The sequence below is a fragment of the Urocampus carinirostris genome, chromosome 13, assembly GCF_059441175.1.
Source record: "Urocampus carinirostris isolate Australia breed hairy pipefish chromosome 13, RoL_Ucar_1.0, whole genome shotgun sequence".
In the NCBI taxonomy this organism is placed as follows: domain Eukaryota; kingdom Metazoa; phylum Chordata; class Actinopteri; order Syngnathiformes; family Syngnathidae; genus Urocampus; species Urocampus carinirostris.
The window spans coordinates 36146558-36163099 of record NC_142361.1 but is presented as its reverse complement, the minus strand read 5'-3'; the positions used below and the strand labels follow the sequence as shown (position 1 = coordinate 36163099).

Here is a 16542-nt window from a genome sequence, read left to right as displayed (position 1 = left end):
TATTAGTGGTAACAAGTTCGTTCATGCCAAATCTACGCCCTTTTTGGCATTTTTTTGCTGAAAAAAACTCAAGAGTCTTATCAGCCCAATCGGGTATGTCTTTAATTGAGGATCTAATTCATTTGGCTTCATGCTGTCCGCTGCCAACATTTTCACAAATAGCAGAATTTACATGTCCTCATCTAACATGATGGTAGCAGTGAAGCTAAGCGCTACACACACTTTCTTCCTCATCTTTTCATTTGGGAGACTTTCGTTTTCTTCTTTATCCCTGTCTCTCTTTGCCTGTCTCTGTATCCGCATTACATATTTTTATGGGGTCACTGGAACACTTATTATCATTATTAAGACTATTTCGTGGCCATATTTACACAAATAAAATACATATATATTGTTAAAATCTAATCATACCCAAGAGCAGATTTCACTCACGTCCTCCATGATGTTGAAGAAAGAGGGAAAGACAACGTGGGCGTGATTTATTATACTTCAGGGAGAAACAGTACACATGAGCATTTCACAGTAAAAGAATACAAGATTGATAAACGTACAAGAGATGCAATTAGACTGATTATTGAAACGTTACTTTACAACCAAAACGACCAACCTATCACTTAGTGTGTATAATTCATACTAATTTTCTGTGCTGAGTGTGTGTATGTGCAAAGTGCAAATGCTTCGCCGCCGAGCGCACCCTCTGTCAATGAGAGCGCCACTGCCCCCTAATGTGGTGGAGGTGCAATTGCACTTGATGGTAGGACAGTGAAAAAAAATCACAAATATTTATATTAAAATCATGTGGAAAAAAACTACACTTAACTGAAAGTAAGAAATCTCTTCCAGTATGTGACAAAAAATGTATTTTATCATACCCAATCACACATGTTCTGTTCTCACTGCGAGTGAATACATCAATCCCACAGTACAACCAGGTTTGCCTAGAGGGCGCTCTTCTTTGGAGGGTGACGGAAGAGGAGGCTGAATGAAGGGTCCCCTGTCTCAGATTCCAAGCGGGGGCCCGACTTCCAGTGGGGTTTGTAAGTAGCCGGTCCCGGTGTATCCTGGAATGGGTTATAGGCGGCAATGTCTGCGCAAATCTTTCATATGATTGTTAAAAAAAATATCTAAAGGATTTTAATTATCCCATACCTTCTAATTTGAGTATTTTTACTATTGGTAAACAAACAAATTAATCTTTTCCGGACTCATAACAAAATCTTTAGTAGGGAATACTAGTCGTACATACCGATACTTTCATGTCCAGCATGGTCGCCGTGGCGACCGGCTGGCCCCGCCCCCTTGGCACCGGCTGTAGCAGATTTTCTAATTTGCATGTGTGCTTCTTTAGGGCGGGTTTTGGGGATTGCCGGTGGCGGGTTCATTGCATTACTTTGCATTATTCTGTTCTGTTTGCATGAGGAAACCTGTACTTGCCCGTTCTGAGTAAAAGCCTGTTTTGTGAGTATTCCTAGTCTGAGTTCCTGTTTGCCTGTAAGCCTGTTTTTGTTTTTGTCCCTGAGTGTTGGACGACTTTTATTTCCTTCATAAAAGTAACTGATCGTTAACGCGAATGAGTTCACCCTTCCTGCCTCCGATCTGGTCCGGTCTCGTGACAGATACCATGAGTACATAAAGTTCCACTCAAAAAAATGACTTCGGAAATGACTTAAAATCCCAAAAGAATATATTTATTATTGTATATTTAAAATACATATGTCACGAACCAGGACAGGAAACAGGAATGGAGAACCCAATCGCGTAACGTACTCACAGTTTATTAGGGAGAGGAGAAATGCGCGCACACTCGATCCGGGGATCGATGGTCGCGGAAGTGGATTGAAATCTGAACAAAAGAGTTGTCAAAATCAAACAGATCAGGCCAAAAGTAAAACAGGAGCAAATACAGGCAAATTCACAGAACTAGGCGTTTCACACAGTTTAACAAGAGTCTTGCAGGAGTTACGCAGACGCTCTCAACTAACGGCTCAAAGGACCGCGTTTAAGTAATCTCAAGGAGCAATCTGTCAAACGCGTTTCAGCCGGTGTCCATGGGCAGGGCCATTTGGGCGCCGTGGCAACCATGACAGAACCTGGCACCACACGGCTGGGACCAATTGGGCGCCATGCCAACCGTGACAACATATTCTTTCTTTAAAGTTGCATTTATTAAAATACATTTTACCATTCTTTTAATATCAGTTTCCTAGAAGGCAGAAAATTCTGATAATGGGCTCTAGCCCTTCTCCAGTAAAATAATACACGAGTATTATACTGCTCATGTATACTGAACACCCTGCTATTTTGCTATTTCTCCCACTTGGAAATCATGAAGGGGTCTGAAATTTTCATCGTAGGTGCATGTACACTGTGAGGGAGATAAACTAAAAAGAAAAATCTAGAAATCACAATGTATGTTTTTTTAACAATTTATTTGTGTGATACAGCTGCAAATGAGTATTTTGCCCATCTTAAGTTTGCATATGACTATTTGGATGATACAGGAGAAAGTTTTGTGGCCCCCACAGCTTTTTGACATGATACAGATACCATATTCTAAATCACTGGGGATGATCACAATGGGAAAAAAAATTGGTTCTGCTGCCGAAATTTTGGTTAGGCCTGTTTTGTTCAGGTTTACATTGTACTTAAAGTAACAATAGGTCTGGTTTCTGTCACTACCAGGCTAACTGTTGTTTGTCACGGTTGCCGTGGCGCCCAATTGGCCCCGCCCGTGTGGCGCCAGCTCCGGCTCGTTAATAGATTGGCTTTCTGTCTATTTAAGCTCAGTTCTCTCATTTTTCATTTGTCAGCCCGTCAACGAACTTCTGCCCCGCAAGACGTGGGTTTTGACTCGGTCCTGTCCCTGTTGGTATTTCCTGTACAGTATTGTTCAAGTTTATTTTGTCCTGTTTAATTTCGGTTTCCAGTTTTGTTTCCATCTATTTTTGTCCTGTTTATTATTTTCTACAGTTTTCGTTCCCGTCTAGTGAGTCCTGTTTATTTCCGATATCCTGATTCATTATTTATCCTGTCTGTCCTGTCATGTCCGGTATTGACCCCATCCATCCGATATCAACTCGGGCAATTGGAATCGATCTCGTCGGTCTCTGGCTTCCTGTCTTTCCACGCCAGACCGCTGCCTAATGTGCATGACTCCCCAATTCCCATAAAATAAAACGCTTGTGTGAGAACGTCACGCGTTTGGGTCCTGATCCTGTTCGGGTTCCTGACATTTTTTCTTGGGTAATTAAACCTCTACATCTATTTATATTTGTAAAAGATATGGTTTCCTGTTGATGATATTTTGAAATATTAGAAAATCAACTGACAGGTAGGGTTAAAATGGGCTCAGTCAATCACTAAAAATCTGCCTTAAATAAGTCTCATCTCATCTCATTAGCTACACCGCTTATCCTCAGTAGGGTCGCGGGGGTGCTGGAGCCCATCCCAGCAATCATCGGGCAGTGGGCAGGGGACACCCTGAACTGGTAGCCAGCCAATCGCAGGGCACACAGGGACAGACAACTCATTCGCTCATTCCCACCTAGGGACAATTTGGACCGGCCAATTCACCTGACATGCATGTTTTTGGAATGTGGGAGGAAACCGGAGTGCCCGGAGGAAACCCACGCAAGCACGGGGAGAACATACAAACTCTGCACAGGAAGTCTGGAGCTGGATTTGAACCCATGACAGGTTCCCATGACATGAACTGTGCCGCACAAGCGCTAACCACTGCGCCGCCGTGCTGCCCGCCTTAAATAAGTGCAATGAGGAATTTACATAATTACCATTTAATCAATTTTTCAAAATAAAAGAAAAACTTACTGAGTTTACTCTGTAGAGCCGGGGCGATTTCGATTTGAAACAGGAAGTGATGCCGTTTGACGGTTTGCTTGACAAATTGTACGCACCCGGCGCAGGGCCTTCCTTCTAAGGCGGGCACACAAAAAGTCAAAGATGAATTTTTTTCATACAAATAAGAGGAAACTTTTTCAAACCGATACCACGAACTGATATCATACTAGTCACCAACACAAACTTGGTACATTAAACCAGTTTTTCCAAAACGTTTTTTGCTAGGACCAGAACGGAAACAGGACCCACTTGCGTGACGTTTACCACAAGTTTTATTGAAAGAGAGAGGAAGGGCTGCACCCACGATCCGGTGTTCGCTGGGCGCGGGAAGCAAGTCGCTCTCACACTCGGATTGTGATCCGAACATGGAATTGGATCTTCCGTAGCGAGCGATGGCGGTGTCAAGGACGGAAAACAGGTCGATAGCCGGGACAGGAGAGCAAGACGTGGTCAGGGTCGGAAACGAGTTGTAAGCCAGAACGGGAGAGTAGACGTAGACGGGAACAAAAAGGGGTCATAAGACGGGACGGGAGAGCAGAAGTGGTCAGGATCCAAACAAGTCGTAGCCGGAGACAAACGGGAGCAAAAACGGGACAGGCAAGAGTCAGGGTCAAAAAAGACTTGCTTAGTATTCACTGAGGTTTGCAGACGGACTGACAACAGGGGATTGACAGGACTGAGTTCAAATGGTGACAGGAAGCCAATCAGAACCAGCAGCGGGTGGCGCCAAATGAGCAGGCACAGCTGAGTCACATAAGTAATCATGACAGTTTTTGAGCCCTGGTACACTTTCAATTAAAGAAATCTCCGACCCCGACCACCCTTTGCTCTCCCAGTCCCGTCTACCGACCAGTTTTCCCTTCCCTGACACCGCTATTGCTCGCTACGGAAGATCCACTTCCGTGTTCGGATCACAATCCGAGTACGAGAGCGACTTTCTTCCCGCGTCCAGCAAACACCGGATCGTGGGCGCAGCCCTTCCTCTTTCCTTCAATAAAACTTGTGGTAAACGCTACGCAATTGGGTCCTGTTTCCGTTCTGGTCCTGACATTTACTGGATCCGTGCCTTAATGGCTGACACTTGTACAATATTTTCGTATACCCCAATAATTTCTTTCTTCGACTCGTTATCGTCACTGTTTCCCACTTTTCTTTCACCTTACCACTAACTTTCTTGGGACAAGTTATTATAGGCTTAAAAGGGAAATAAAACCCCAAAAAATCACAATCAAATGAGATGTGATCCCTCTCAAACAAAGCTGATCGACTGAATCGAGCAGGGCGTTATCGTCACCTACTGCATAATTCACCCTCTGTTTTTTTATTCATCTTAGAATTATTTTCTAGGACTGAAAACGGGTCCACTTTGAGGTCCTGACCCACCAGTTGAGAAACACTGCTCTATATAATCATAACCTGAAATTTGAGCTTTGTCACGGTTGCCATGGCGCCCAATTGGCCCCGCCCGTGTGGCGCCAGCTGTGGCCCGTTAACAGATTGGCTTTCTGTCTATTTTAAGCTTATCGCTGTCACGCTTCCCTTGTCAGCCCGTCAACAAACTTCTGCCACGCAAGACGTGGGTTTTGATTCAGTCTCGTTCCTGTTGGTATTTCCTGCCCAGTATTGTTCCTGTTTCTTTCCCCCTGTTTAATTTCGGTTTCCAGTTTTGTTCCCGTCTATTTCAAGTCAAGTCAAGTCAAATTTATTTATATAGCCCTTAATCACAAAAATGTCTGAAAGGACTGCACAGGATTACAATGACACAATTACCTGATCTTAAACCAACATGCGGGCAAGGAACAACTCAAAACCTCAGCGTCTTTTTTTGTCCTGTTTATTATTTTCTCCAGTTTTCTTTCCCGTCTAGTTTCTCCTGTTTATTTTCGATATCCTGATTCATTATCTATCCTGCCTGGCCCATCCTGTCTGGTATCTCGGGCAATTGGTATCGATCTTGTCGGCCTCTGGCTTCCTTTCATTTCACGCCAGACTGCTGCCTAACGTGCATGACTCCCCCTTTCCCGTAAAATAAAAGGCTTGTGTGAGAACGTCACGCGTTTGGGTCCTGATCCGGTTCTGGTTCATGACAAGCTTAACCTTTGACAGTGAACACATCTCCCAGTAACCTCCAACGGTACAAAATCGCTCCCGTAGTCCGCAGTAATAACACCCTTTTTTTTTTTTTTTTTTGCGCCTTTCCTTCTGTGTAGCACTCGGCAGCTGCCGAGCGGTCTCAAATATCCATCGGCTACCGGCACGGAGCCTCAGGACGGCCCGCCACACGCAGCAACATGAGCCTAAGCCGACCCTCACGCGCTTTTCTACCGAGGAATGGCTTGGCTCGAGCTATCGTGCTTGTCATAACCCGCCCGTGCGCGACATCTAGCAGATATGCATTACAGCAGAGCAAGACTTGTAACCAGGGTTGGGTAGGGTTACTTTAACTGGATACCTCTCAATGACTTTTGGATTACTCCAATACCAAATACACTAATAAAAGACAAAAGAAACTAAATAAAATGACTACATTTTGAGCAGGCTTGGAATACATAGAACGGCAAAAATGATGTTAGCAAGCTGTTTGGATTGATTTTCATTTTGTTTCTGTCGCATTTTATGTTCGTTTTGCCGGAGATCAAAGAGATCAAAGCCAGGAGAGAAAGCTTACCACGTGTTGTGAGTCATCATTTTATTCATATTTACCGTATTTTCCGCACTATAAGGCGCACCTAAAAGTCTTGATTTTTTTCAAAAGCTGACCATGCGCCTTATAGTACAGTGCGCCTTATATATGGATCAATATTAAGTCGCAAAGTCTTGCAACTAATGAAAGCAGCCGCTGACTAGATTTTCCCCCGATGGCGAGGTCGTCCGCGGTGTATGCTGGGATTTATATACCGGCGTTTCATTGGCTAACCAATGTGTCAATCATCATTTGAATCGATCACTATTGGCTAAAGTTATTCGGAGGTAAAGGGGGCGGATCCTTTTTATCATTTACAGGCTCGCATAGGCTAAAGCGGCGGAACAAACCCCGCAATTGGCCGAAAAAGATGTGTCAATCATCAGTTGAATCGATCACTATTGGCTAAAGTTAGTCGGAGGTAAAGGGGGCGGATCCTTTTTATCATTTACAGGCTGCATAGGCTAAAGGGGCAAAACAAAGCCTGCAATTGGCCGAAAAAGATGAATGTGAATAGCACGTTGGGTTGACGGCATAGAGAAAACAGTATTTTACTATTCTGTACTGTATTTGTAAATATTTTACTCTCCTGGATTTACTACACTCGCGGATATAAGAGGACCATGGTTACACATTATTATTGAACGCAACGACTTTGGTGAGCTACTCCGGCTATATATTTTCCCAGTATCTTGTTTCAGAGTGATTTCGATGTTTCTGTGATGGGTCTTTTTTTAAATTAAACTCAATTCCAAGTGTTTATTGTCATATGCACAGTAAAGTTGCGAGCGAAAAAGAAAATAGAAACTAAGGAATGGTTGGCATTTCTTGAATCCCAAGACTTTAACCTTCCGAATGATATTTGGAACGATGCATTTGAGTGACATCGTACAAACACCGCATCCGCACGTGTCTACGACACGTATTTGCTTCTTTGCAAGCTTTGGGAATGTTAAGGGGGTAATAAGTTGGACTGAACCATCTGACTGTTTTGTCGACGTTCCCATTGTAGCGCCTTATAATCCGGTGCGCCTTATGTATGGAAGATATAGGACCAAAAACTATTTTTTGGGGGTGCGCCCTATAACCCGGTGCGCCCTATAGTGCGGAAAATACGGTAGTTTCTTTTGTCTTTTATTAGCATATTTGGTATTAGAGTAATCCAAAAGTCATTGAAAGTAATCCAGTTAAAGTAACCCTACCCAACCCTGCTTGTAACCAAAGCCTATTGAAAGCCTCCTTTTTTTGTGGACGTTTGAAAGAATGGATAAGCAGTCTTGGTGATCAGATACTTTCGGGGGGAAAGGTGATCCTTTGCACGCGGGAACGAAATATCGCGTGCCTGCATGGGAGACAATGAAATTTAGGGGCTGTTAAAAGCAAAAAATCAAGCGATGGATAAAAAAACCAACATTCTTACCGTATTTTCTGGACTATAAAACGCACCCGAAATGCACCTTCTTATATGTGTCATAATTACCTCTGAAGGATTTTATACATTTGACTATAAAGGATTTTATACGATTGTATACAAGTTACATTTATTGAGTGCAATGAAGATTTTCACCGAGTAGGCTATAGTTCACTGACAGGCTGCGCCGTTCCAAATGCAGAATATTTTGTCTAGTTCTGTTGATAACTGGATTCTGACGGAAGACGGCAAGCGATGGTTTGAGAACATGGCCCTGATGAAGTAGAAACGCTCTGTGTTGTTTTGAGTTTTCCAGACATCGCGTCGCCCAGGGGGGCTTCCTTGGCACGCCCATGGGAGGAGTCGAGACGCCATCTTGCGGGGAGACTTGGGCCAAGAATAGAAAAGGCTGGAGGACTTGAGAGAAGGCTCGCCAGAGACTCCGACGACACAAATTCGACTAATTCGGCAATATTCGATAGAGTTCACTTAGTTCAATTGCTAATGAAATTAAATCTGCCCCCGTGTGAAAATGTCGGCTATTCCATCTTTTCCATCGAGAAACAAGCGCGCACTGTTGGGTGAATGTTAATGGAGTCAGATAACTAATCCGAACAATTTGGTAAACGATACATTTTAATATTTAATCCCCAACACCGCTCATTTGGCACCAACTGCCGCGGGTTCTGATTGGCTCCATGTCACTATTTGAACCCAGTCCTGTTAATCCCCTGTGGTCAGTCCGTCTGCGAACCTCAGTGTACAGGGAGTGCAGAATTATTAGGCAAGTTGTATTTTTGAGGATTAATTTTATTATTGAACAACAACCATGTTCTTAATGAACCCAAAAGTCTCATTAATATCAAAGCTGAATATTTTGGAAGTTGGAGTGGGGCTTTTTTAGTTTTAGCTATTTTAGGAGGATATCTGTGTGTGCAGGTGACTATTACTGTGCATAATTATTAGGCAACTTAACAAAAAACAAATGTATACCCATTTCAATTATTTATTTTCATCAGGGAAACCAATATAACAGCTCAACATTCACAAATATACATTTCTGACATTCAAAAACAAAACAAAAACAAATCAGTGACCAATATAGCCACCTTTCTTTGCAAGGACACTCAAAAGCCTGCCATCCATGGATTCTGTCAGTGCTTTGATCTGTTCACGATCAACATTGCGTGCAGCAGCGACCACAGCCTCCCAGACACTGTTCAGAGAGGTGTACTGTTTTCCCTCCTTGTAAATCTCACATTTGATGAGGGACGACAGGTTCTCTATGGGGTTCAGATCAGGTGAACAAGGAGGCCATGTCATTAGTTTTTCTTCTTTTAGACCCTTTCTTGCCAGCCACGCTGTGGAGTACTTGGATGCGTGTGATGGAGCGTTGTCCTGCATGAAAATCATGATTTTCTTGAAGGATGCGGACTTCTTCCTGTACCACTGCTTGAAGAAGGTGTCTTCCAGAAACTGGCAGTAGGACTGGGAGTTGAGCTTGAGTCCATCCTCAACCCGAAAAGGCCCCACAAGCTCATCTTTGATGATACCAGCCCATACCAGTACCCCACCTCCACCTTGCTGGCGTCTGAGGCGGACTGGAGCTCTCTGCCTTTTATCGATCCAGCCACGGGCCCATCCATCTGGCCCATCAAGACTCACTCTCATTTCATCAGTCCATAAAACCTTAGAAAAATCCGTCTTGAGATTTTTCTTGGCCCAGTCTTGACGTTTCAGCTTGTGTGTCTTGTTCAGTGGTGGTCGTTTTTCAGCCTTTCTTACCTTGGCCATGTCTCTGAGTATTGCACACCTTGTGCTTTTGGGCACTCCAGTGATGTTGCAGCTCTGAAATATGGCAAAACTGGTGGCAAGTGGCATCTTGGCAGCTGTACGCTTGACTTTTCTCAGTTCATGGGCAGTTATTTTGCGCCTTGGTTTTTCTACACGCTTCTTGCGACCCTGTTGACTATTTTGAATGTAACGCTTGATTGTTCGATGATCACGCTTCAGAAGCTTGGCAATTTTAAGAGTGCTGCATCCCTCTGCAAGATATCTCACTATTTTTGACTTTTCAGAGCCTGTCAAGTCCCTCTTCTGACCCATTTTGCCAAAGGAAAGGAAGTTGCCTAATAATTATGCACACCTGATATAGGGTGTTGATGTCATTAGACCACACCCCTTCTCATTACAGAGATGCACATCACCTGATATGCTTAATTGGTAGTAGGCTTTCGAGCCTATACAGGTTGGAGTAAGACAACATGCATAAAGAGGATGATGTGGTCAAAATACTCATTTGCCTAATAATTCTGCACTCCCTGTATACTAGGCAAGCCTTTCTCGACCCTGACTCCCACCTGTCCCGTTTTTGCTACCGTCTGTCTCTGGCTATGACCCGTTTTGCTCTCCTGTCCCGGCTTACGACCCGTTTCTGACTCCAACCACGGTTTTGCTCTCCTGTCCCGGCTATCGACCTGTTTTTCCATCCTTGACACCGCCATTGCTCGCTAGGGAAGATCCACTACTGTGTTCTGAGTACGAGAGCGACTTGCTTCCCATGCCTAGCGAACACCGGATCAAAAACTTGTGGGAAACGTCTTGCAAGTGGGTCCTGTTTCTGTTGTAGTCGTGACAATATGAAGGAAAATACGGTTGCTAAGATTGAAAATGCATGAAGTATTTATACGTGGTCGTATTTGTGCAATGATTGGTCAATTGAAAAAACATCGCTGACCATAATCACAAAGCATAGTATGCAACAAGATTTAGACCCTGTTGAGGTGGTGAGAGCTTAACTTAACCACTAGAACAGCAGTGTTACAGATGACATATGAAAAGGCAATGGTTTTTATCTCATTATCACACTATTTTTACTCGCAGTGTGTTAAGTCCTGAATGATATAAATAAAATCAAGTCTGATTCTTCAGATACTGATTACTGATGTGAACCACCTGTGCTCGCTCATTTGGCCCCAACCGCCGCAGGTTTTTGATTGGCTCCCTGCCAATATTTGATCCCAGTCCTGTCAGTCCCTTGTTGTCAGTCCGTCTGCAAACCTCAGTGTATACTAGGCAAGCTTTTTTCGACCCTGACTTCCACCTGTCCCGTTTTTGATCCCGTCTGTCTCTGGCTACGACTCGTTTTGATCCCGACCACGTCTGCTCTCCCGTCCCGGCTTACGACCTCTTTTTGTCACCGACTACGTCTACTTTCCCGTTCTGGCTTACGACTTGTTTCCGACCCCGACCACGCCTTGCTCTCCCTGCGTTTTTTCCGTCCTTGACACCGCCATCCACTTCCGTGTTCACAATTTCCTCTTTCCTTCAATAAAAACGTAACGCAATTGGGTCCTGTTTCCGTTCTGGTCCTGACAGATACACCAGATTGTTTAGCCCGTCGTGCTTTTTTTTGCATTTTTCAAGACGACTTCCTGTTTTCCCAATTTTTTCCTAATTTTCTATCATTAGTATAATAATGAGATCTAATTGACTACTTGTGGTATGGTATGGTGGTTGAGTTTCGCCGATCGCACAGCCGCGACCCGGGTTTGATTCCTGTGGCATACAATGTTTTGCGATTTTGGTCAGCTAAATTTTTCGACGGATCAATTATAACGCATAAAAAATGCGAACATACTACACGGTTATAATATGGTAGCTCTTGCTGTAGTTTTCATTCCATGCGCCTTATAGTCCAGCGCGCCTTCTATATGAACAAAAGACTATTTCAAAGTGTCATGATTACCGATGGTTGGCTCCCAATCAGTACTTGTACCCACTCCTATCTGTCCCCTTTTGTCAGTTCGTCTGCGAACCTAAGTTAACACTAGGCAAGCATTTTTCGACCCTGACTCCCACCTGTCCCGATTTTTGCTCCCGTCTGTTCCCCTGCTTCGACCCGTTTTTTTATCCTGATCACATTTACTCTCCTGTCCTGGCTTCCGACCTCTTTTTGTCCCCGACCACGTCTACTCTCCTTTCCTGCCTTACGATTCGCTTTTGTCAGTCCGTCTGCAAAACCTCAGTTAACACTAGGCAAGCTTTTTTCGACCCTGACTCCCACCTGTTTTTGCTCCCGTCTGTTCCCCGGCTTCGACCCGTTTTTTATCCTGACCACGTCTACTCTCCCGTCCTGGCTTCCGACCTCTTTTTGTCCCCGACCACGTCTACTCTCCTTTCCTGCCTTACGATTCGCTTTTGTCAGTCCGTCTGCAAAACCTCAGTTAACACTAGGCAAGCTTTTTTCGACCCTGACTCCCACCTGTTTTTGCTCCCGTCTGTTCCCGTGCTTCGACCCGTTTTTTTATCCTGACCACGTCTACTCTCCCGTCCTGGCTTCCGACCTGTTTTTGTCCCCGACCACGTCTACTCTCCTTTCCTGGCTTCCAACCTCTTTTTGTCCCCGACCACCTCTACTCTCCTTTCCTGCCTTACGATTCGCTTTTGTCAGTCCGTCTGCAAACCTCAGTTAACACTAGGCAAGCTTTTTTCGACCCTGACTCCCACCTGTTTTTGCTCCGGTCCGTTCCCCTGCTTCGACCCGTTTTTTATCCTGACCACGTCTACTCTCCCGTTCTGGCTTCCGACCTCTTTTTGTCCCCGACCACGTCTACTCTCCTTTCCTGGCTTACGACTCGCTTTTGTCAGTCCGTCTGCGAACCTCAGTTAACACTAGGCAAGCTTTTTTCGACCCTGACTCCCACCTGTTTTTGCTCCCGTCTGTTCCCCGGCTTCGACCCGTTTTTGATCGTGACCACGTCTACTCTCCTCTCCTGGCTCACGACTCGTTTCCAACCCCGACCACGTTTTTGCTCTCCTGTCCCGGCTACTGACCCATCGCTCGCCACGGAAGATCCACTTCCGCGTTCAGAGCGACCAGCAATCACCGGATCGTGGGCGCAACCCTTTCCTAAGGGGGTGCGCCTTATAATCAGGTGCGGCTTATCTAGCGAAAAATACTGTACATTCAATATGATTTAATTTAATTTCATCAAATACTTACTGGCAGGACATCTTCTCCACCGGTCTCGCAGTCAGGTCATAATCACAAGGTGAAGTGTTGATGTCCTTTCAAAATAAGAGGCTGATTAAAAACAGCGTGTCATATTTGATGACTAGATGTCGCTGTATTGTGTTTTGTAACCAAATTGAGTGCTAAAAAGCACACATAAGAATGCAAATTACGGGGACTGGAAGTGGCCAAACTGCGTCATTTTTTTGCCTTAGCCTTTTACTAGAATTTTAGTTTTTGGTACCCTGACCGTTCCCCGTATTATATACGTTTTCTCATCAAGTGTGTTTTTCGTATGACAATTGTTTGTACGGGGGAAAAAATGTTTTTTTTGTTAGACTGGCCATTTAGTCTCTAATCCAGATCGTCTCAGTCGCTAGTAGCTAATATCTATCTGCGTTGTGTTTCTAATGTTTTTTATAGCTTCATGAAGAGAATTGAGACTACTAGCACAACAATAAACTACCATGCATTGTTAAGGAACCTTCAAGTTACAAATGTCTCGACCAAGTTTCAGGTTACAAAGTACCTGAACAGGAACAAATTGTTTCTATTTACAAAGGCGTTTCAGGATACATAGTCAAAAATACAGTACAGTACGCGTCATCTTCTACTCCCGGAGTTCTACCTGGAGATCCGGTGCATATTTATGAATCCTGGCATGCTCTTCGTCTCTCGGTTCCGCTCTGGAAACAGTCTACTGTATGGTACCACTACCACATGAGCTATTATTCAAAATAGTCAAGTCATGTTTATTGGTGACGCCCTCGATCACAAAGAGTCTCAAAGGGCTGCGCAGACCACAGATTATTGCAAACTACAGACTATTATCACACCATCCCCTGATCTAAAACCTACAAGAGGGCAATAGATCCCGCGAAAGACATGTAGAAAAGTGGATAAGTTGAAAAGAAGAGGAAGAGACTTTTTCTGTCAATGCAAACAAAGCAAGAGATAATGGAAACATATGAAAACACACACTCTCAGTGCAGGAGGAGTTCTGACATGACTAGGAAGAGGACGCAGCCGTTATTCCATAAACCCAAATTGAAGACATTTATCAGAACCCAGAATGGAATCTCGGACTAAAATTTGTACGTTTGAAAGGAATCTTTATTGACTAGTTGACAGAGCTGGCTTAGGAAGCCGGCGGACGTCGGTCGCTAGCAGCGTTGGGCGGAACGGCAGTTCCGTGACAGGTAAGCAGAATCAATCTTAGCGGACAGGTCGATGGCCAGGGCAGGAGAGAAGGTCGTAACGTGGGGCAGAAACAGGTCGGAACCGAAGGCAGGAATCAAAACAGAGAGTAGTCTTTTGTACTTGATAATCTGGCAAAAAACACACAGGAACACAGAGGTACGTTCGGACAAACTGGTCTGGGCGCTGACCGCTTAAGAACAAAACTTCAGCCAATCAGGGAGCGCGCTCCAGCGCGCCACACGACTGCCGCAGGTGTCTTCACTTCGGTAATCGGGACAACATTTAGGCAAAGTCTCAGAATTTGTGGAAAAGAATCACCCAGAAAAAGTGTTGTCAGGTCGGGCTATCACTCATTATTATGTCTGCTTTGCGCATTTCCGACAGGTCGTCAAAAGCTGGCGAAAGCAGACGTCATTGGATCAGTTTCTCAAGAAACACAAGGGGAAAAAACAGAGGTCCGGTAAACCAAAAAGCCATCTATTTTTTTATTGTGTAGCAAACTAGTTTTAATATGTATTTGTTAAATGTTCTGATGCTCTTTTATGATTTATTAAAAAATGTCTTGGAACGGATTAACGCATTTACATTCAAAAGGCGTTTCAACTTACAAATGTTTCAAAGCTACTCTCAGTACGAATTAATTTCCCAAGTAGAGGTACCACTGTGTCCTAAATATTTTTGGGTGTCTATTTCCCTCTCTCTCTCTCTCTCTCTCTCTCTCTCTCTCTCTTTCTCTCTTTCTATTCCACCCCTTCTCTCCCACTCTGTCTCTGTTTCTTTCACTCTCTGTGTTCCTCTTTTTCTCTTCCTTTGTTGCTCTTTGTCTCTTTCTCTCTTTGTGTCTTTTAACCTATTTTGCTCTTTTTTCCTTTTCTCTCTTTTCTCTTTGTCTCTTCATACCCTTTACGCTTTCTTTTCTCTTTTCTCTCTTTCTGTCCTTCTATTTCTCTTTGGATTTCTTTCTTCTGCTCCCTTCCTTTTTCCCCTCTCTCACAACTTTTTATCTTTTGTTTCTCACGCTTTCTCCGTGTCGCTCTTTTTCTCTTCCTTTGTTGCTCTTTGTCTCTTTCTCTTTTAACCTCTTTTTCTCTAACTTCCTTTCATCCTTTTCTCTCTTTTCTTTTACTCTCTTCCTACCCTTCGCGCTTTCCTTTCTCTTTTCTCTCCTTCTGTCTTTCTATTTCTCTTTGGATTTCTTTACTCCTCTCCCTTTCTTTTCCCCCTCTCTCACGACTTTTTTATCTTTTGTTTCTCACGCTCTCTCCCTCTTTTTATTTCTTTGTCCCGTTCTCTCCCCTTTTCCCTCCCTCTTTCTCTTATTTCTTTATCTCTCTTTTTCTTTCTCTTGAATCTACTAGTCCGGCCCTTACAGAATGTTTGTTCTATCGTGTGGCCCCTGAGTTCAAATGAGTTTGACACCCCTGTTCTACAGTGAACGTCCAAGCTACTTCATTTTTGAACCTTTCTCTCTCTCTCTCTCTCTCTCTCTCTCTCTCTCTCTCTCTCTCTCTCTCTTTCTTTCTTTCTTTCTTTCTTTCTTTTTTTCTTTTTTTCTTTCTTTCTTTTCCACACCTTTTCTCCCACTCTGTCTCTGTCTCTTTCTCTCTCTCTGTGTCCCTCTTTTTCCCTTCCTTTGTTGCTCTTTGTCTCTTTTCTCTTTCTCTCTTCCTACCCTTCGCACTTTCTTTTCTCTCTTTCTGTCCTTCTATTTCTTTTTGGATTTCTTTCTTCCTCTCCCTTTCTTTCCCCCTCTCTCACGACTTTTTATCTTTTGTTTGTCACGCTCTCTCCTTCTCTCTCCCTCTTTCTCTTATTTCTTTATCTCTTTTTATTTCTCTTTAATCTACTAGAATGTTTGTTCTATCGTGTGGCCCCCGAGTTCAAATGAGTTTGACACCCCTGTCTTAATATGACAAAGTGTAAACATAGAATGCAGTCCCTAAAGACATTACGGTCTCTGGTGTGGTGACTTTACCATGGCAACCGTAAACGAAGGCATAAAACTCGTAACGAAGACCTCACCTTATCCGCTCCATTGCCGGTTCTAACCTGCCTTGGGGGACATCTTTGTTTTTCCGCAGGCCGTCCACTCTGCATTGTCCTCGATTCAATTGTTTGGCTCACCGGAAATCCGGGCGCCACCTTAGTGCCGTTGAAACTCGGTGTTACTATAGCAGCCGGTCCACCAGCAATCAATTTTTGAACACGCCGGCTCCCTCGGCAGGGAGCTAAATTTAGACTGGTTGGCAAAGAAGACCGGGGATGAGACGCTTGGTAAAATTCTGGCTCTTAAATTCCACGTAAATTCACATTTAAATTAGGAAAAGCATAGAAATGCATCCATCCATCCATTTTCTGCACCGCTTATCCTCAATA

At 43.9% G+C, this 16542-nt stretch overlaps 2 protein-coding genes across 4 annotated transcripts in view; one reads left to right on the top strand and one right to left on the bottom strand.

Moving 5' to 3' along the window:
- ttc7a (tetratricopeptide repeat domain 7A) overlaps nucleotides 1–16542 on the top strand; it is a 127412-nt gene that overhangs the window by 100218 nt on the left and 10652 nt on the right. The window contains exon 23 of one of the 3 annotated variants that reach the window (XR_015852472.1): nucleotides 14551–14582. The exons of the other annotated variants lie outside the window; for them this stretch is intronic. The gene's annotated coding sequence lies outside the window, so the exon portion shown is untranslated. Of the gene's footprint in view, nucleotides 1–14550; nucleotides 14583–16542 lie in introns of those variants that run through there. 3 annotated transcript variants of the gene reach the window in all.
- On the bottom strand, nucleotides 503–16323 carry stpg4 (sperm-tail PG-rich repeat containing 4). Its single transcript, XM_088351394.1, has 5 exons — nucleotides 16189–16323; nucleotides 12958–13022; nucleotides 7838–7883; nucleotides 3829–3933; nucleotides 503–1061 (listed from the first exon to the last, which is right to left on the bottom strand). The coding sequence occupies exons 1-5, from the start codon at nucleotides 16261–16263 to the stop codon at nucleotides 939–941; spliced, it is 414 nt and encodes a 137-aa protein (XP_088207520.1). The 5' UTR covers nucleotides 16264–16323; the 3' UTR covers nucleotides 503–938.